The 22,194-nt window shown below is 41.3% G+C and overlaps 1 protein-coding gene across 2 annotated transcripts in view; it reads right to left on the bottom strand.

The window, feature by feature from the left end:
- The window catches only part of PTPN12 (protein tyrosine phosphatase non-receptor type 12), a 110,686-nt gene that overhangs the window by 44,411 nt on the left and 44,081 nt on the right, over positions 1-22,194 (bottom strand). For both annotated transcript variants that reach the window (XM_038741447.1, XM_038741448.1), the window contains exons 2-3: positions 13,600-13,708; positions 786-862 (exon numbers count right to left, since the gene is read on the bottom strand). In XM_038741447.1, coding sequence (XP_038597375.1) covers positions 786-862; positions 13,600-13,708 — 186 coding nt within the window. The remainder of the gene's footprint in view (positions 1-785; positions 863-13,599; positions 13,709-22,194) is intronic.

Below are 22,194 nucleotides of genomic sequence, written 5' to 3'. Positions count from 1 at the left end.
ACACACTGGCATAAGCCAACAAGAAAAATCTCTCTCCACTGCTGCTGTCCCCAGAGATCGCACCCTCTCCGGGAAGCCAGGAAAGAGTCCAGAATTAGCAGGAGCAAGAAGTGAATGCAAACCAGCTCTTGTGTCCTCTAGACTATAAACTCATTGTGGGCAGGAAGTGTGTCTATTGTTTTATTGTACTCTCCCAAGTGCTTAGTACAGTGCTTTGCACACAGTAAGCGCTCAATAAATATGATTTAATGAATGAGTGAATGTTTCTCATCCAATCAATCAATGTTTCTCATCTGGACTTCATTTTTCATCCAATCTCCCCATTCCTACCTTAACTCAATTACACATACTCTCCTCCCTCCTGCCCGCCGTGTTTTTAATCTTGGGGCAAAGATAGGCAATCCTCCTAGTCACTTTACATTTATTAAATATTGGCTGGAAACTAGATCTCGGAGCAGTTATTAAATTTCCAAAAAAATTGACCTTTTCTGTAAAAGAGATTTTAAAATTCTGTAATTCTCTGGTCTATATCCCTATGTAAATCAAAGGATGCTCTTCAAATTGTGCTAATTCTAATGACAACGAAGCATGCGTTTAAAACATCCAAAGGGCATGCACTTTTCAAGACATTATTTTACCTTTTAAAGGAAAAGATTTTATAGCAAGACAGAATATAAATACAGCTGAGAGAGGGCAAGTTTGTGAAATTTTGTAACTTAAAACTGTAAGATTCAAACTCTGAGGAGAACAGAAAAATCCAAGAATAATTAAACGTTAACACATACCTTAATAAAGTTTGCGTTGATGTAGTCTGATTCTTGAGAGGGCGTTTTTAAAGTTAGTTTGACTCGACTGTGGTCAACTACAGGGGGATAAAAAAAAATCGGCACTAAGTGTTGTATAGTTATTTCATATTCAAAGAGAACAGATTGACAGGCACTGTTAGAGACAAAGGAAGGACACCAGAGTTCAAACACTCGCATGGATATTTGGAATATCGCTACTGAAAGAGAACTTAGGAGGAGCAGCTCTGGCCTAGGGGTTCCTGGCCTGCGCGTTTTTCGGATCCCTGAAACTCCCCCTGCTCACAGGGAAGATGACACGTAGAGGCCTGCAGAAGAAGGGTTCTGCTTGATGAATCTCAAAGCAGAGAGGCCATAGCTGTTGTTTTTCTGCTCCCAGAGTGTTCTCTATCACTGGATGACCCTTTGCTACATCTAATCATCCATCCCATCTAATCATAAGCTCCGCCTAATGGAAAGAGCATGGGCCTGGGAGAAAGAAAGGGTCACAGCTCTGCGCAATGGTAGGCCACTACTTCTGGCTACGATTGATTTAGGGTTGTTCCTCAGTTCCTAAGGAATGCTGATCGACAGGACACGGGGGAAAGATGGAAAGTTTGGGGCCAAAGAAGTTGGGGCCAAAGGCTACCTGTAGGTGGGGAGGATTCCAGAACCATAATGAGCAACAATTTAGAGAACCTGAAAGAGGCACAGCATGAGCATCATGGGCTGAAGCTGGGGTCTGGGGATATTCTTCCCCCCTCCCAGCCCCACAGCACTTTACATACATATCTGTAATTTATTTTTTTGTACTGATGTCTGTCTTCCCCCCTCTAGACTGTAAGCTTGTTGTGGACAGGTAATATGCCTGCTTATTGTTGTATTATACTCTCCCAAGTGCTTAGTACAGTGCTCTGCACATAGAAAGCACTCACATGTGATTGACTGAATGAATGAATGAAACCTGCCAAAGGGGAAGCTGCAATAAGTTGCCAGGGCCTCAGAAGGAAAAAAAAGTACAAAGCAAGGCCTAGGAATAGGGTATGCTTCTTCAATTAATTAATCAAAGATATTTATTAAGCACTTACTGCATGCAGGGAACTGCCTGAGTCCCATTGTTGGGTAGGGACCGTGTCTATATGTTGCCAACTTGTACTTCCCAAGCGTTTAGTACAGTGCTCTGCACACAGTAAGTGCTCAATAAAGACGATTGAATGCCTCGGAGAAAACAACAGAATTAGAATGCAATCTATTACGATTTAGTTGGGATTCACAAGCATCTTTGACTGACTACTTTGCCTTCTGGCTGAAACTGAAAACTGTACACAGAGTGTGAAGTGCAAATGAGAGGAGCATTTTGAATACGATTTCCTAGGAAGATGATAGGAAAAATACAAAAAAAAATCAAAGAAGCTTAAGCAAGGCAGCAGCTCTTTTGAGCTAGCCAGTTATGGATTTAACTATCACTCTACCCACCTTTAAAACCTTCTTAAATGACAATCTCCTCCAAGAGGCCTGCCCCAACTAAGCCCTCATTTCCTCTTCTCTCACTCCCTTCTCCTTCACACTTGCACTTGGATTTGCACCTTTATCCCTCCCCCAGCCCCATGGCACTCAAATAAATGTCTGTAGTTCATTTACTTATATTAATGTCTGTCTCACCCTCTGGACTCTAAGCTCGTAGTGGGCAGGAACATCCCCACCAAATCTGTTGTACTATACTCTCCCAAGCACTTAGAATAGAGCCCTGCACACAGTAACTCAATAAATATGATTGACTGACTGACTGATGACTACTTTAGACTGTCAAACTGGGGCAGGAATTTGGGACCTCACAAACATCCTGCGGCTGAAGACCTAAAGAAAGGATCTGTGAAGGGCTCACCTGGTCCGATTCATTTCTATTTTATAAATACATCAACACTATAAGCATGTTTAGCTGCTTGCACCTGCATTATAAAGCCTAGACCTCATGACTCTAAGTTTATTAATTCCATTCTTCCTTCTCAATGACACAAATGGGTAAAAAAAAGCCTCGTAGCAAAACTCAGGAGCCAGTTGAGTTAAGGAAGCAATAAGAAATGATTGCAACCAAGAGCCACCTTCCCAGAGGAAAAGAAACTAGCTTAGAGAGTTTACGGAACCAGAGTTACTGGTCCCAATTAGCTCCAGTCTTAACCCAAATCCCTGAAGAGCACTGTAACTCTAAGAGTTTTGCAAGAATCTGGGAAAACATTAAGGTTATTTGACTGTCGGTATCCCGTCTGCTATTGGGAGGTTTTAAACATTCAGATGATAGGCACAGCCTTCTGATCAAGTTAATCATCCTTGTTATCAACAAATCAAACTGAGCCTCAGAGATAGAAATTTTCTCTTGGCTGTGGGTACTGTCAGAAACCTAACAATGCGAGGAATCTAGCTTGCGGGTTGCAAAGTGTTCGCAGACAAACAGCCTTCTATGACACCATGCATTCATTTTAATTTACTATTCAGTATTTGGCCGGGCTAGGATGAAGAGCCGGGTAACCAACAGCGGGTTGGACTAATGGGAAGCTGGGCAATTGCCTAGGGAACTGTTAGGCTAGCTATTCCTTATATGGCCCATTGCCCTTTGCTACAGTCATTCAATTGTATTTATTGAGTGCTTACTGCATGCAAAGCACTGTACTAAGTACTGGACGCCCTGGCAGCCCCAGCCTGTCAGGCCGTATTTTGATTCTCAGAAAGGTGAGCACACATTTGCCTACCTCTCCACAATCTAAGAATCTAATAGGTTTTCAAGTCCAACCTGATCTAGGCCTTCCCCAACCTCAACTCAGTCAGACCCTGACAGGCCAAATAGAATGTGGGGTCCAGCCCAGCTAAATCTTCCTTTAAAGATTTTGCTGGAGGGGCAAGATGAGCTCTTCAAAACGGCTGGGCACATAAGGTAATTAATACTCACTTGGCCAACACAGGTGGAATATTAACATCGGCATTCATCTCATCTCATCCTTCCCCTTCACCTCCTGCCCCTCCCAGTGGACCCAGAGGTAGTAGAGGTAAACCTTATGTGACATGATAAACCTCATGTGACATGACATTCTCAAAAACTGAGAATGTTCGTAGGCCAAGTTCGTCTGAACATTCCTAATCTAAATTTGTATTTCAAGGTGGTGTGTTTTACTTGCTCCTTAGGATAGCTGAATCAAATTAATCTAAATATGCAATAGCATTGGATGCCTAAGTTTTCCTATGTTTAAGCACACACGTGAATTCACACCCATGTTTAGAAAACAAAGGAAAGGACGAGAGCAAATGAAGAGAATGCTACTGAAAAAGAATAGTCAGTTCTTCTATAATATAGGTGCTCTGTTTCTTATACCATAAAGCTCACACCTAAGTCAGCATTTATTTCCAAAACTGAATTACGAAAAGGACAGTGAACATTTCATTAATCCCCCAGAACTAATTCTGAAGGAAGCTGGGTACACAACAATTGAACGGGTGGAACTACAAAACTTCCATACCTGGTTCCATTCATTTGTAATGCTCCTGGATTACATATACTCTCAATTTTTCAATAGCTACAACATTTGACAAGCAAGTGCCACTGAGATTCTTCAGAGGTGCACTGGGTCACAACCCAAGGCCACACTGGACTAGCCTCTGGTTAAAAACCTGGAGGACACCAGCCTTTGAAGGCAGGTGGGGCAAGGCTAGTTCCAAGTGGCCCAGAGGAAGTTCAAGGGAAAAATACCCCAGTTTGCTCCAGGAGTCCTGATAAGAAAGTTGTTGCCATCTGATAGTATATTTCTGATGTTAATTGAAGGACTCAGGTTCTAAAAGCAGTTGGATTGCTCAGTTCTAGAGACTCTGAGATCCTCTGGAGCAAAACAGCTCCATCCTTTTTGATGTTCTCCAGAGTTTCAAAGATCAAAAGCTTCACTTTCCTCTTTTGAAACAAATGACACCTTACTCAGAAGGAGGGAGGAGACTGTAGTGGAGAGAGATTGTTTGGACAACAAGGCCCCAAATTATCCATGGTGAGAAGCCCCCTGTCCAAGTAACTTCTCTTTACCTTCAGTTTAGCTGACCAATCTCCTCCACCCTGCATGAATCGCCTAGTAAATAAGGCATGGGACTGGCAATTAACTTTAAGCAGGCCAGGGATTAAGGTCATAACCCTTGAACATGGCAAAGCTTTTTGGGGTTCCTCCTTGGAGCATCACATAGGAATATTTCATTAAAGTTTCAAAGGGCTATATAAATGCCACACAGACTCCCATTACAAAGGGCATAATTATTTCACTGCATCCAAATGCTGCCCAGCATATCCTGTTTTCAGTAAAGTAAAAATCTCATGGGAAAATTTTAGTGATCAAAGAGCAGAGGCCTGCAATTAGCCAACTAGGTTCTACTATCTCCCCATAGGTCACCCATCAACCTGGGATGTCCAGGAAATACCTATTTTCCATGGTTAGAGGAGAACATTTTGCCTAGAGGGGTAATAGCTGAATTTCCCAACCCCATTTTCTCTCCTTTAAATGCTTAATACTTGGGTTGGTTTCAAAATGTAGTGCTCACAGATTTTCCAATGGATACCATTTTTTTCTTCCACAGGCTATTTCCAAAATGATTCCCACAAAAATGTATTCTAAATCTAAATGGGAATTTAAAAGGGGGCAAAAACAAATGGTCCCCATCACTGGATTGTTTTGTCTTCCAATATTAATGAGGAATATAATTGAGCTCACCAAAACATCCACCCAAAGCTCAAAAGGGTTTTAATCAAGACTACCTAAATTACTATACCAGGTATCTCCAGGTACTAAACATGATTAACCTGATTTTTATCACATTAGACCATAGGAAATATTAAGAAAAGCACATTACTTTGTTGCATAATGAATAGATTGAAACAAATAACAAAACCTACCATACTGATTTACATCAAATATTCAAGAAACCCGCTCCATTTCACCGTTTTTTTTTTTTCAGATGATAAAGGACATGGAAAAAAGCTTGTTCACTAAAACTGACACATTGAGAATGACACAATGAAATAAATACAAAATACAAATGATGGAGCCTCTGAGCTTTGGTTCTGTAGGCTTCAGGACCAAGAACCAGCTTCCAGGAGTTGATTATGATAATAATTACAAGAGAAGCAGCTTGGCCTAGTGGATAGAACAGGGGCCTGGGAATCAGAAGAACGTGGGTTCTAATCCGGGCTCTGCCACATGTCTGCTGTGTGACCTTGGGCAACTCGCTTAACTTTTCTGTGCCTCAGTCCCCTCAACTGTAAAATGGGGGATTAAGACTGTGACAGTGTCCAACCTGATAAGCTTGTATCTATCCCAGTGCCTGGAACAGAGTAAAGCTTGACAAAGACTGTTAGAAAAATAATAGTGGTTTTTGCAGTGCTACTGGCCCTTTCTCCTCCCTGTCAGTTATGCTCCAGCTGGAGCAGGGTGTATGAGTGAGTAGGCGGGTAGGGTTGCAGTCCAAAGTGAAGTTCCCACAGCATACACAGTGCTGATGCTGTACTGCAGGCAGCTGAGTTAGTAGCCACTGCAGTCTTTGCTGTCTGTGGCAGCTAGGTCTTCTTCAGCATTTCTGCTGGGCTTGTTTCATCTCCCGCAGCACCATCCGAGGTCCTTCCGTCAGAACCCTTTGCCACTGAGGACACAGCCTCAGTAGGCAGGAACAAAAAAAAAGTGGTCTGAATCCCAGAGCAAGACGCTCTTTCCATTGTACCAACAGCAAGGTGCCAATAGAAAACACTAGCATGAGCAACGTGCTACAAGTGATACCTTTGCTTAAATGTAATATGAACAAGCCTAACTGCAAGTTTAATCCAAAAAGCTGATTGTAAATTTAGCCATTTAAAATTTTAAATGGATCCAAGTGGATCTACTTGATCGGGGAAGTCAAGAAAACCACTAAATTCCACTGTAAGGTGAAACAAGTGCAAAAAATACAGGTAGAGTTTTGCCTTCAAGTCAACAGACCCTATTTCAAAAGCAAAACTTTGATACCGGGAATGCCTGTGGTCTGATGAACTGAGGGAAGGGTAAAAACAAAACAAAAAACAAAAAACAAAAATCAGAGTTTTAGTCCTGGAGATGGGGCCCTGACTAGTTCTTTATCTCTAGGCCAAGCATTTCATCTCCTGGTCTCCATCCACCTCATTCATAAAAATGAATGAATATATAATTCAAATATTCTGCAACTTTTAACAAACAATGAAGAGGCAAAAGTGTTCTAAAATAAGCAGTATTTTTTAGATTATAAAAATAAAATTTCAAATTGTACCTATTTAAAATGGCCACTCACATCTCTGAAGTTTTAAGATCAATGCCTTTACTGCCTCATTCTGCCCATTTAGTCCTGGTGCACTACCTGACCTGCTCTTAAACCCTTTTTACTACAGTTCTTTTTTTATGGAGGGGAGAAAGAAGAAAGGGAAATTTCTGTGGTGCTTCCTCTCCACTCACCCCAAAAGTCCCTACAAATTCCATCAAGAAAAAAATACGGGCTTAAGCTCTTTCCAGTTAAAGAACCGAAAGCTTTCTCTTATTTGGCCAAGCTGTTGTTGGAAAGAGCGATACTTACAATCGCCATTTATTCCTAAAATGAGTGTGTCCTCTTTATTATTCCATTGGAATGCAATCGAAACTGATGGACCATTTAAACAAACAACTGCTTAGTTCTCTCTACTACTTTCTCTGCACAATTATTACCTTATGAAGGAACCGCCTTTACAGTCCTCTAAACTGTAAGCTCATTGTGGGCAGGGAATATGTCTATTATACTGTTCACTCCCAGGCGCTTAGTACAGTGCTCTGCACATAGTAAGCACTCATATATACGATTGGCCTCTCCTTCCCGGCAGTTCATACAGAAGCAGAATGGAATTCATAATTGCATTCTGATTTTACCTGCCCAAATTCCAGCTGGAAAGTCCTGCTAGATCGGAGAAGGAAACTTAGAATACCTTCCTATAAAAATAATTACAGACTTCCTAAAATGTTTGCTAAGAAAAAAGGAAGGAGGAGACAGAATTCACAATTGACACTTCCAACAAATGACTCATAATTTTGTATTTCCATACTTGGATTCATTTATGTCAATCTCTACAAAGACATTTTAATGTCATTTTACTTTCTCACTTGCTAAAATGGAGAGACTGAAAGGAAAAATGTACTACCAAAAGTGGCAGTTTCTCCTTGAAAAGTCAGTTTTCATCCACTATGAGACAGGTTCAATTAAATAATTTTCTGGGTTAATTTTAATATTCTATTTTTCCATCATGCAGTACAACCCCTTTCCTGATTAATGAAATAATTTCAAGGTAAAACACAAATGATGGGGCAACATACACAACCTCTCAAATTTGAACTGTATGGGGTTGTGTTTCTAAATGCCAAAATTATACAATTTTCACTTTTTGAGTTAAAATTCGAAGGCTAGAAATTTGGGGGCTGGTATTTAAAAAAAACAAAACACTAAAATCATTTGGATGAAAATAGATCCAGACACACTCATACAACCCTGAAATCCTTCTTTCAGACTATAATACTGGTTTGAGGGAAGAGGTTTTGGTAAGAGAGAAACTACAACCCATACTCATAACAATTTAAAAATAGAATAAATCACCTTTCATGTGCATCTAGCCACTGGACCTGTAAGCTTGTTGGGGTAATAAAGGTGATTAATATAGTCTCCTAAGCGCTTAGTACAGTTCTCCACACACCGAAAGCGCTCAATAAATACCACTGACTGATTTGAGAAAAGACGGGTGGACATCTGTTATTTTAAGAAACATGCTTTGCATCTCTACTGTTCTTTCCCTGGTTATGTTTGCTGCTATTACTTGAAATACAAGTGCACAGTCACTTTTTATCTCAGCCCCTTGAAGAGTATCTGCTCCTGTTGCTTCTAATTTCAAACTCTGTTTCAAAACCCTGCAAAAATTCCCTCGGGTCCGCAAAACTTTCACTGGTCCTGATATCCTCAGGGCCTCATCCTGTACTCCATATCACTAAACCAAGACCAGTCTTATTTTTGACCATCCCATCTAAACTCCCCAGTTTCTATCAGAACATTATCTGAAGGGAAGTGTTGCGGAGGGGTGGGGGGCAAACTGCCCAGTGGCAGCAGTAAAGGACAGAACTGAAATACTAGAGATAAGCATTTCCCAAAAGCTGCTAGAGGAGGTTTGCTTGAGGCCACAGAGGTCACTACTGCTGCTGCTGCCTCTGACACAGGCTTGCTTTACAGCTAATGACCGAGCATGCGCTGCCTGTGCCCTAAAGCAAACGAGCCCTGACCTATAATGAACTTTTTACAGCAAGTTCGGCTAGGGGGGACTTGCTTCAGTGATAAAAGTGAGAAGCAGCAGGGTCCAGTGAAAAGAGCATGGGCCTGAGAGGTGGAGAACCTGGATTCTAATGCTGCTCGGCACATCTGCTGTGTGACCCTGGGCAAGTCAATTCACTTCTGTAAAATGGGGATTACGACTGACTGATTAAATCCTACTCCCTCAAACAGGGATGCTATCTAACCCGATTAAATTGTATCTACCCCAGCACTTAGAACAATGTTCGGCACATAGTAAGCGCTTAACTAGTACCGTTGTTATTATTATATATAGTTTATATAAATTGCATATTATACATTATTCATTTATGTCTGTCTCCCACACTAGATTGTGAGCAGGGAATATGTCCTCCAACTGTTTTATTGTACTCTCCCAAGCGCTTAGCACAGTGCTCTGCACATAGTAAACACTCAATAAATACCACTGATAATGGGGAGGAGGAAGAGGGGAAAGGGGACAAAGAGTGGCGTGCCAAAGTGGGGGTCTGAAAGATGAGGGGACAACAGGACGAGAGTCTCCCTGGCATTCTTTCTGCACTTTCCTCCTTCTTCCTTCCCTTTGACTCCAGAAGCATAAGTTGCCAGGAAGGAAACCAGTCTGGAAAGATGCATTACCACTTGAAGAGGCTGAGGCAGTCATCAAAATGGTCCTTGTCACCTTTCTTCCAGAGTCCTCGTCCCTTTCTATATTACCTCCAATACTGGAGGTCTTGCCCTCATCTCAACAATCTGTTCACTTCTGTCTCGTTTCCTGTCTAGTCCCGGAAACAATGAGCTCATCTTATCCCCCCCAAGTTGGGGTGGGGGAGATTGAGGGGGTTTGGGTGATCCCACTGGAAACCAATGGGGGAGAAGAGGGTGGAGGAGGGGGAGGCCATGACACTACAATCCTCCACCCTCTCAAAGCTACTATTCAAGTCTGCCCCCACATTGCCTCCATCCAGTATTCATAGAAACTTTAATAAAGGCCAGTTAAACACGAACAGACCTGTCAAGCACCCAAAATTCAAGAGAATAGCACTGCTTCTCTTTTATTAGCCTGGTGGCAAGCAATGTTAGAGAGAGAATGCCACCACAGGATTGTGAGCATGCAGAAGCGGATATAGTTCCAAGCAACAAACCTATTTCCAGATTTACTGTCTAATGCCTTTAGTAATAAAAAGGGAAAAGAATGCTCCAAAATAGGACCCACAAGTAGAGTTGCCATTAAACACGGCGTCTGCTTTTAATGAGACATTGGGAGACACAAAGAGAAGTACTGTGTCTGTTATAAAGGTCTAAAGCAAACAGTCTGGTTGCATCAATAAAAAATGATCTTTCCAAATGTGTTGACAGGTAATGGGCTCTGTGAAAGACATGGAAGTTGATTCCAAACTTGCAGATGACTGGGAGTGTAGATTTGCACTCATATCCGTAAAACCTTACTAGGCTCAAAAACTTTTTCAGAGTTTTACAACTAGAAATTGAGAAAGGCTCATCAACAGGCTTTTGGCCCAAAGGGAAGGAGGAACTGTCATGCTGCTCCAACTTCTTTTATGCCTTCGGCTGCCATTTCTTTTTTACTCTGCCTGGTTATACTCCGGTTTACTCTGGATCATGCAGGCAAACTGCACCAGAACTCAGGGTTGGATTTATCTCTTGCTCCATTTCTTTTCAAAATGGCATTTGTAATGCTCTTACTCTCTGTCAAACCCTGTTCTAAGCACTGGGGTATATAAGATGCAAGTTATTCGGCTCAAACACAGTCCCCATCCCACATGGGGCTCACAGTCTAAGTAGGAGGAATAACAGGTATTGAATCCCCATTTTACAGATGAAGAAACAGACACAGAGACGTTAAATGACTTGCCCACATCACCCAGAAGGCAATGGGGAGAGGTGACATTAGAACCCAGGTCCTCTGACTTCCACGTCTGTTAAGGCCATGCTACCTCTCATTTTTTGTATATTGCCTGTATTGGGAAGTGAAACAATTTAGTCTATATATAATAAGAATGCCCTAAAACACTATTGTAGGAGTAGAACTTGGTAAAACAAGCCAGCTATCTTCTGCTGTGGCATCCTACTCTCTGGCTCCTCCCTATTTTTGGCTAACATTCTATTGGATGAACTATAATTAACGGAGAAAAAATAACTTATTAAGGTTAAGAGAAGCAGCGTGGCTCAGTGGAAAGAGCCCAGGCTTGGGAGTCAGAGGTCTTGGGTTCTAATCCCGCCTCTGCCATTTGTCAGCTGTGTGACTTTGGGCAAATCACTTCACTTCTCTGTGCCTCAGTTCCCTCAACTGTAAAATGGGGATTAAGAATGTGAGCCTCGCGTGTGACAACCTGATTACCTTGTATCTCCCCCAGCGCTTAGAACAGTGCTTGGCACATAGTAAGCGCTTAACAAATACCACCTTCATTATTTCACCAATTGGCTAAAAACATAATATCACTTAACTTCTCTGTGCCTTAGTTACCTCATCTGTAAACTGGGGATTAAGACTGTGAGCCCCATGTGGGATGTGGACTGTGTCCAACCTTATTAACTTGTATCTACCCCAGCTCTTAGTAGAGAGCCTGACACATAGTAAGCACTTAAATACCATTTAAAAAATAGTGGTTGAGCTGGGATTAGGACCCAGGTCCACTTCTTTTGCAAACACTAGAATAAATGAAAGGAATACTGAATTGAACCACAATTGTCACCTACTGGTTTCCGTTTAAACCAAGCCTATTAGAAGACAATAAAATTCACACCCTCGCACGACAATTCTGATTCTACCCCCTTTGGTTGGAGCTGTCTGTGTATTTTCATCAGTGCTAATGCATGGCTCAAAAAGCTCACGGATATTTAGATAAACCAGTCAAATTCACCATCACTAGAGGCATTAGTGTCTTGATAGATTATCCTGAGGGGACCCAACAAGCAGAAATTGGTCCTGAGCAGCAGGTAAAGTCAGGATGATGTAGGTTAAGGTGCGGGGATTGGGAGGAGGTGAGGGAAAGTAGGGAAAGGAGGGTGCATGAAGAAAGAGAATTGGACAGTCGGTCAGTCAATTGTATTTACTGAGAGCTTACTGTGTGCAGAGCATTTAGGAGATCGTGCAATACAACAATAAACAGACACATTCCCTCTGTGCACTCTGCCACCAGGGTTCCACAGCCACACCGCATCAGTGGAGCAGAAGACAGGGCAAGAACGAAAGCTGTCTAGAGCAATGGTGAAAATTCTGGAAACGTTTTGGTTCTTTGGACTAATAGCAATGGTGGCAGTGGCTGGAGCGGTGAGAAACTTGAAGACCACTCTGCCCCAGGAAAGGTACTAGGTTCTCGGAATGTTGCCGTTCCTGGTGAATTTACCCATTATCCTTCCTTACGGGACTATCCTCCCAGCCTCTAAATTAGGAGCCCTCTGTGGGCCCAGGATCATGTCAGAATCCATCTTCTTTTCCCAGCACTTAGTACAATGTATGCTGTGCATTACAAGTGCTTAATAAATTTCAATACAGAGCAGAGTATAGCCCATACACATGGAAAAGCGAATACTCCCAACCCCACAGAAAATCCCCCAAACCGGAGTCTCCACTCAGGGTTCGATTACAGGAGCCAAAAGCCCAGAGCTGGTCCAGACTGGAAGCCCTAGAGAACGGGTTGGGGGGCGGGGGAGGAAATCGGGAAGCAGAAGCAACATTGCTTCTGCCACCCTGCTGACTCAGATCCGGGTGGGAGAGTAATGGCCTCGTTCAGCTCAGAAGTGCTTAGAAAGAGCCTAATAAATCCCACTAACTCAAGCAGTGGAAAGAAAGGAGCTTTCACAAGCCACTTGACTCAACTGGACCCACAATGGCACAAAGAGTAGTGTTCCCCAGGAGGCTTCTGGAGATGGGAACCCAGGAACAATTTATTCCATTGCACCAGGACTGATCCAGCCTCGTCTCCACCCTAACAGTGCCTGCTGCCTAAACCAGTGCTTAATACAGTGCCCTGCACACAGGAGTAAACACTCAATTAATATCACTGATTGACTGACTGGTTAGATTGTTGGTCCCCAGGTGACAACTTGCAATCAACCCAACCTTCCCCAACAGGCAATTTTGAAAATTAAATGGTTTGTTTTAATGAAGTGTATGTCTTACTTCAGTCAGTTAATTCTACATATCCTTCTTTGGCGGGGGAGGGGATCTTTCAAGGCACCCCCATTGGGATATTAATTATTTTAAAATACGATTCAGTATTAGAATAAATTACATATGCTAAAAGGTGATTAGAAGAAATACAAATACATCTCCAAATTTATACTTATAAAATGTTTCCGTTTGTGGAACTGTGCCTTTGATAGTGTACCTTTAAGAAGTGAAGCTAATTGCTATCCAATTTAGCAATCTCACAGCAGGTGAACAGTAAAATGGGTAAGGAACAGAGGATAATGAACATCTCTATTTGTTCTGAAGAAGGCAATTCCAACTTACATGGCAATATGTCCTTATATCTGTTCTTTTTAACATTTTCTTCTTTTTCTCCAGTGACTGTTGGGTAAGTCTTTTCAGTTCTATACTTGGTAGATAATCTTCTTAGTCGCTGAAATAAAAATGTCCAAATTTAGATAACTGAATTTACATTTTAAAATGTTAATGCACTCAGCAAAAAGAACCCTTAGTTTATTATTTTTGGGTCGCTCATTCATTCATCATCCATTGTTTCTTACCCTCCTGGACTTCAGTTTTTCAGCCTTGATCCCCTAAGGTTAATTACTCTCAAAGCAACTCTGAGTGTTTAGGGTACTAAAATTGAAGAACTTCTATCGAATTCTTTTGTATACTACCAAGTAACCAAGAATAGTAAGCTAAAATCATGATGAACTCCTCTACATTTAGTGTCCTACTTTTTCCCAAGTAGGACAGCAACTAAGAGATTAGGACAACTTGTAGTCAACTTGTTTAAAATCAGGAATGGATCACAGAATCCAGTGCTTAACTAGTATCCATGTGTACTGCCTTCAACTAACTCCATTTCTGGATTTTGGCTACGGGAATCTTCCAAATTCCATGATCAGAAAACTTGAAAAGTCTATTTTTCAAATTCTACAAAATTATTACATTCACTTAAACGCAGTGTAAAATAAAGTTCTCTCAGATCTGTTTTGAAATGCCTGACAAAGACCAATTCTGCTTATTCACTGTATTACAGAAGTGGTTTGTGGGTTGGTGACAAACCCTTACCACATATGGCAGCAGGGATGTTCTTTGGACTGGAATACTTCTGAGTGTCAGTAATACACTTCCTGCTTTCAGAAAGCTCTCAAAAGTCAGCATTGTGAATTGTGAAAATTCTACTCTACTTCATCCCTGAAACTGCATTTCAAAGTGGACTACTTTGAGTCTTCAAAGACTTTTTTGAAAGAACTCTTCTGGTGTAATACAGATAATTAAATACACTTGGTATTCAAAATTTTGGCAACAATTTAGCTTCTCAATTATTGCCGCTTTTGTGATTAACTGAGGGCTTTAGTTTGTTACAGAAAGGTGGTAGACGGATTCAATGTTTATGTGAAATGGGGCCCATGACTGTGCTATAATATGCCATATTCCTTTTGGCATACTTAAAAGACAGCATTGTAAACAGCCTTGCAATTAGCAACTCTGCCACAGAGAATAATGATTTATTCCAGGCAAACAGAGAATGATGATTTAATTAATTTTTCTCTCTGTTCTCTTGGAAGGGAGGAATGGGCAGAGCTTTTTTTTTTTTTAAAAAAAAGAGAGAAATGACAAATTTTTCTAATTTCTTTTTAAGTTTTGCCCTCAAAACAGAAGGATTTTCCCTTGGATCTTTTCTTCCCTTGCCACATCATACATAAAGAGTCATCAGATGCCTGCCCTTGTGAGAGGAATGCCATCTGGTACTCTACTGAGAGACATTTGGGGGTTTTCTCTTCCTCTACCCCTGCTCAATGAATAGAAGCATGTAACTAAAACGGGGGGCTTCTAGGGTGGGCCTAAGGCCAGAGTGAAAATGTCCCACATTTGTGATGCTATTTCCTGATGTTGTTCAAAGTACTCAAAACACACAAATAAGCAGTCCAAATGAAGAAAGATAACCACCACAAAAGGGAAATGTTTAAGAGATTGTAATTTGCAATGCCAGAAAAACTCCCACGGACAGAGACTCTGAGTTTCTAGGTAACCCCCAAGATAGATATTAAATTCTCAACTTCCTTTTTATGGCTTCCCTTCCCCTGACAAAACCCACAAATCCTTTATTTTTGTTTCACACCCAAAAGTGCAGAAATCAATTCTGGGTCTTAAAACTTAACATAATTTTATATGAGGGGAAAAAAATGGAGAGATTTGAGAATCAGGACCCAAATGAAAACTCTCCTTCTAGTGCACATACAAAAAAGCATTGAATCAAAAATTCATAAAGTGCTTTTAGGAACTATTTCCTAACTAGAGAGAGCTCCAGGTTCTGAGTACCAAATATTCAAAAAATACAATAACAGCGCAGATAAAAACTCAACCGATACATTTTTCCAATTTGAAAGAACTCCCCTCATGGTGCTCTCCTCTGAAAATGAACAGGGTTCTTTGAAAATTTAAAAATCTGGAAGCTTACTGTGGGCAGGGATCACCCCTGCCTATTCTATTTTAGTGTACTATCCCAAGCTTATTGAACACGGTAAGCTCTCAACAAATAGCACTGATAGATTGAATGGAGCCAAGTGGGACAATGATGTTCGAAAAAAATCATGCTAACCCAGAGGAAAGGCAGATGATTTTTTTTTTGAGGGGGTGGGCAGGAGCAGGATAGGTTGGTGGTAGTACATACACCCTTCCCAGTTAACATCTGGCATGGTCTTCTCATGCATTTCCTAAATCAGTTTCATCTAAATCACTGTAGTAAACGGCATCTACTATAGCTTATGTCCGCACGAGGATCGATCAGTCAAGTCAATCAATGGTATCTGAGTGCTTACTCTGTGTAGAGCACTTTTCTAAGTCGCTCAGAGGAGTACAATACATTCAGTAGATTCGAGTCCTCAAGGAGCTCACAGGAGTCTATCGGGGGGATAAGTAAGAGAAGCAACTGTTCATAAACCCTGCTCGGGGAGGGAACGGGGTGAGTACCTACGTGTTTAGGGGGTGGGACAAATGATGGGTGAGGCCGTAGGGAGGGAAAATAGGATGGGGAATGAGAGTTTTGTCCCAAAAGGCTTCCTCGAGGAGATAATGATTGCACAGGGCTTTGAAGATGGGGTGAGTGCCGGTCTATCAGATTTGCAGGAGAGAGCTCCAGGGGAGAACAGGGACAAGGTGGGTAGGTTGGTATTACAGGTGCAGAGGCCTGGGTAGTAGTGGAAGAGGAGCTGAAAACATAGATCAGGTGGGGTCAGGGCTGAAAGGTACACTTAAAAATGAAAAGAGCAGCGGTTGGAGGTCATATAGGATCGAATGAGGAAGGTGGAGTTCAAGAGATCTGTGCTGTTCCAGAAGCACCAGCTATGAGGGCAAGAGCCTATAATCAATCATATTTACTGAGCACTTAGGGTGTGCAGAGCAATGTACTAAATGCTTGGGAGAGCACAGTGTGGCCAAGTACAGAAAGCACAGACCGGGGAGTAAGAAGAACGTGGGTTCGAATCCCGTATCTACCACTTGTCTGCTCTGTGATCTTGGACAAGGCACCTCCCATCTCTGTGCCTCAATCACCTCATCTGTTAAAATGGGGGATAAGACTGTGAGCCCCATGTGGGACAGGGACTGTGTCCAACCTGATTATCTTGTATCTACCCCAGCGCTTAGTCCAATGCCTGGCACGTAGTAAGCACTACCAAACGCCACTATTATTATATAACAGGGTTGCCCAGTGGCTAGAGCATTGGCCTGGGAGTCAGAAGAACCTGGGTTCTAATCTCAGCTCCTCCACTTGGTCTGCTGTGTGACCCTGGGCAAGTCATTTCAATTCTTTTTAACCTCATCTGTAAAATGGGGATTAACACTATGAGCCCCATGTGGGACATGGACTGTGTCCAACCTGATTTCTTTTTATCTACCCTGGTGCTCAAAACAATGCCTAGCACACAAATAAGCACTTAACAAATAGCATAAAACACAAACGTATTCCCTGCCCCTGGTGAGTTTACAGCTTAGGGGGGTAGACAGACATTAATATAAACATTTTTTAAATAATAAATTGAATAAAGTCTAGTGGAAAGAGCAGGACCTGGACGTCAGAGGACCTGGTTTCTAATTCTGGCTCTGCCACTTGCTTGCTGTGTTACCTTGGGCAAGTCACAAAATTTCTCTGTGTCTCAGTTCTCCTGTCGTCCTTCCTACTGAGACCTTGAGCCCCATGAAAGGACAGAGACTGTGTTTGAACCTAATTAGCTTGTATCTACCCCAGTGCTTCCAAGAGTGCCTGGCAAATAGTAAGCGCTAACAAGCATGATTTAACAAAACAACAACTGGATGCAGTCTTCAAAATGTAATTTATTTTTTATGGTATTTGTACAGTACTTACTATGTGCCAAGCACTGTACTAAGCGCTGGGGTAGATACAAACGAGTCAGGTTGGACACAACCCTTGTCACACTTGGGGCCCACAGTCTGACTCCTTATTTTACAGAGGAGGTAACCGAGGCACAGAGAAATGACTTGACCAAGGTCATACAATAGACAAGTGGTAGAGCTAGGATTAGAACCCAAGTCCTCTTGATTCCCAGGCCTGTGCTCTTTCCAATCAATCAATCAATCGTATTTATTGAGCGCTTACTGTGTGCAGAGCACTGTACTAAGAGCTTGGGAAGTACAAGTTGGCAACATATAGAGACAGTCCCTACCCAACAGTGGGCTCACGGTCTAGAAGGGGGAGACAGAGAACAAAACCAAACATATTAACAAAATAAAATAAATAGAATAGATATGTACAAGTAAAATAAATAGAGTAATAAATATGTACAAACATATATACAGGTGCTGTGGGGAAGGGAAGGAGGTAAGACGGGGGGGATGGAGAGGGGGACGAAAGGGAGAGGAAGGAGGGGAGTCCTCCTTCCTTCCTTCCTAGTGTGTCCACTAGCCCACACTGCTTCTCAAATCATACGTCAACAGTGAGTCTCTGGCGAAGTAATTAAAATAGCAACTTTGGCTCTAACTCTCTCATCTTCCCTTCTGAGGTATCAGAACATGACTTAAAAAATGGCCTTTCACAGACTAGGTACAGTGGCATTTCCTCTGCAGCAGCGGTGTACAACAAGGATCCAACTTAGGAAACAACAATTCTAACAATTATTATGTGCCCAAGTATTCTGGCGAATACTGACTGGAGTTGGTCCTGAATTTTCCTGCCCACAAACAGAATAGCACTTTCTAAACATTCAGATTTAAAGGGTGTGAACAATCAACTCATTTATCTACTAATTCTCTTGTGACTGACTATACGACATGGAAAATATCTGTACACTTTTCTTTTTTAAACAATTTGGTTTCAACTTCCTGGCCACGAGCCAGTCTTTCGTCTCTGGTGAGCTTGAAATTGTAGGTGACTGACGTTATAAACTAACATGCCGAGTCTTGGAGTATTGTTAGTATCCTAGGAGTGCCATTTAAGATATCATCAAATATTTATTAAATGGTCTCATGTGCCTCCGTATAGTCAGAAATAAAAGCTATCGAAGGTCCTGGCTCTGCCAGAATATAGATAGATAGATAGATAGATAGATAGATTATATCTATATATTTAGGTTTAAATAGAAACAGGTTTAAATTAGTTTCAGAAAATTTGAAAATGTTAGTAAAGATGACTTAGTATTTACTATTGCACCCCTTGCCCTCCCCACCCCCCCACCAACAAGGAAAGAAATAGCATTATTGATTTTATAAACTTCAAACATGTACCCTCATAGCCAGAGACTTTTTGGTCTGAAATGTCTTTATTCATTACTTCATAAGAAAGTAGCTTCATTTCCCTGATCATCTCTTGGTTGTCTTCTCGGGTACCTTCTCTGCCTCAATTATGTCTTTCATAAGATGCTGGGACAAAAACCCGTACAGAGTACCACACAATATTACAGGTATGAACCATATTTATCCAGTGGCCTAACCATGTCCTTTGTTTTCCATTCCCTTCTTGATGTTAATGCCGGGCATTTCTGTTGTTGCTGCTGCTGCTCCTTTAACAGATGCTTTTCAAGCGGAGTAAACAATGTCCCTGAGACTTTTCCTGGGTTGTGATCATCATCTTGTAATTTTGCTGATTTCTCTCCAGGGACTATAAACTCCCTCTAGGACTGTAAGATCACTGTGGGCTGAGAACATGTCCACCAACTCTGCTATACTGTACTTGCCCAAGTGCTTAGTACAGTGCTTTGTGCACACTAAACCCCAATAAACACCACTGATGGACTGTCATAATTTTCTAATTGAAGCTTATGAGCAATTTTTTTTACCATCATCACTGTCACCATCAGAGGTAGCATTTATTGAGTGCAAGACACTACATAAGCTAGGCACTTAGGAAAAACAATAAAGAGAAGTCACGGTCCCTGCCTGTGAGGATTTTTTGATCTAAAGGAGACCCAAATTATGTATATATAATGGCAACGAGAGTAAAAAAAAAAAAAAGATACAACTGGTAAAAAAAAATGAGTAAGCAAAAGATGAGCAAATTGAATCAATAAATCTGTATGCATAAAGGTGCTAGCCATGGTTGATAAATTGACATAACCAGGAAAGTGGGGATATTTGATTCAGTTTTAAGAGGTCTTCCTAGAATTAACCCCTTCAATGGCATTTCAGCACCCAAGAAGAGTCAGTGTCACTGGCAAACTTCAGCATTTCCACTGCACACTCCTTCTTCTAGACAACTTTCAGAAGGTTTTTATATTTGGTCTCCAATGCACAGGATGAATGGGGAAAATAAAGAAACAGAGTAAGCTGTGGGTTCAACCGAATTAAAGATAGAAAATTCTATTTTATTCCCCTAAGAACTATAACACTTTTAAAAAAAAAAAACATTTTCTTAGTGAGTCCTATACTTGAAAAGACCATCAACGGTTTGGCCCTTTGTTTTTCTTACACTCACAAAGTAATTTTCTTTTTCCCTTGTTCAAATCACCTCTTGAATTCCCCCAGAGGTCATGTCCCTATTGAATGAGCCTGTTTTCTGGAGTTCAAAATCGTTTTTGGCCCGGATCTACAAAGAGAAAGCCTGATATCAAGCACCCAACACTAGTGATTGCTTGATTCATACAGAAAACAGACACTGGGGATCTGGTATTCCTAGTCTTGTAACACAACCTATTCAAAGTATCAGCACATCACCCTGTCTGCCTGATAGGTAGGAAGCATTTCAGGTTTTTCCCCTCTATCCTTTCCCTCCTTCCACTATCTTGCAGTCTAGGTGAACAGAGGCAGGTCCTAGAATTCAATTAGGTTGGTCACCACAATGAAAGAGGAAGGAGTTGGGGAAAGGCAGTGCAGAGCTGCCAGATACCCGGACAGCTTTCAGGGCAATCCAAAGGCACCTAGAAAAAACAATCCTATAGGCCCGCTGCCTTGCTGCATAAACTCAACATACTCTTTTCTGGCCTGCTGTGTGTCCTCAGACAAGTCACAACCTCTCTTGGCTTCAGTTTCCCCATCTATAAAATGGGAATAATGCCCGCCTCTATCTCACAGAGATGTTTTGAAGATAAAAATGAAAGAATGAATGGAAAATTGCTACAGAAAAATTAAACCACTATTCCCAAATAATTCCCTGCCCACAAAAGGCTTACAGCCTAGAGACTCATCTGAAATTTTCAGGAGGGGGCTCACAAAATACCATTAATTTCATTGTGATCCAGGACATCTTTTTTATTCCACTTGATTTGGGCAAAAAAAATCTTAATATAGTAAAATCATGAATTGTTTTAGTGGTCTGAAGGTAGAGGCAAGCATATTTCTGAAAATAGAGGGACAAATACTGATTACTATAGCTCACTATATCAACTTTCACTTGTTGCTAATACCTTACTAAAATAAAAGATCGCCTATTGTAACATTCAGATATGTTTATCTAGTAAAACAAATGCAAACCTCTGTTTACTGAGAGCCAAGCCTACTTTTTAAAATTTTCTGTTTTTTCCCTAATTGGTTCTGTTATTCTCTAGATGCCTGGGTCTAGGTTACTGGCACACTAAAGAAAGGTTGCAGTAGCTTGGTCAGATTTGAAATCTTCCCTTGTTTAGTCTCTTGGGTCAATCCCACCTACCCTTAGCACATGAAAGTATGTAATCTGGAGATACTTCAATACAACATTTTTCAGGTAACCATAATTGGAAAAAAATATGAAAGGGGGAAACCACTTAATGGTATCTGCTGATATCAGCCTCCTTTGCCATTGTGCTCAACTGTGAAGCTACCGTTAATTAGGTAGCTAAGGAAATTCAGCTGTATAGTCGTGTTAAATGACACGAAAACAATCTTGTTACACGAGAATCTCGGGTTTTGTGGTGAACATCAGAGAGGGGCAAGTTAGAGGAAGTCCAAAGCGCAAATGAACTACGAGATGAAAAACTAAAAAGTTTTGTTCAGGTACATTCTATTGAGATTTTACTAAACCTGATATTTAATCCACTTCCTGGAAATTTTGGTCCCAGCTCCCTGAGAAACTTCCTTTTGTGAGCACTTTAGTGTGAAATTTTAAAATTCTCCAGAGTAATACAGTAAGGTCTGCTGGCCTGATCAAACATCAACAGCTAAGTACTATTGGGAATGAAATTAAATGCAAAATAACATACATTACATCACTATTAACGACAGAAATTCTTCAGCCCGTTCCCCATATTTTGAACCTGGTCACTAAAACTTATCTACGCACAGAGTTATTTGAAACAATGACTGGAGCGGCCTAACAACAGTTCTAAGAGCACACAGCCAGCAAAAGCATTAAAAATGCTTTTTTTAAAAAAGAGCCATGGCACAAATTCAGAGTAAGGTGGCCATAATCCCTGGACCACATGGTGACTGACTGGAGTTTGGGGACCCTCCTGGGGGACAGGAATGTTTCCAGAGTTCCAAAGGCTC

Source organism: Tachyglossus aculeatus (genome assembly GCF_015852505.1).
Source record: "Tachyglossus aculeatus isolate mTacAcu1 chromosome 12 unlocalized genomic scaffold, mTacAcu1.pri SUPER_6_unloc_1, whole genome shotgun sequence".
NCBI classification, from domain to species: domain Eukaryota; kingdom Metazoa; phylum Chordata; class Mammalia; order Monotremata; family Tachyglossidae; genus Tachyglossus; species Tachyglossus aculeatus.
The sequence above is the reverse complement of the archived record's forward strand: the minus strand, read 5'-3'. Positions and strand labels throughout refer to the sequence as shown.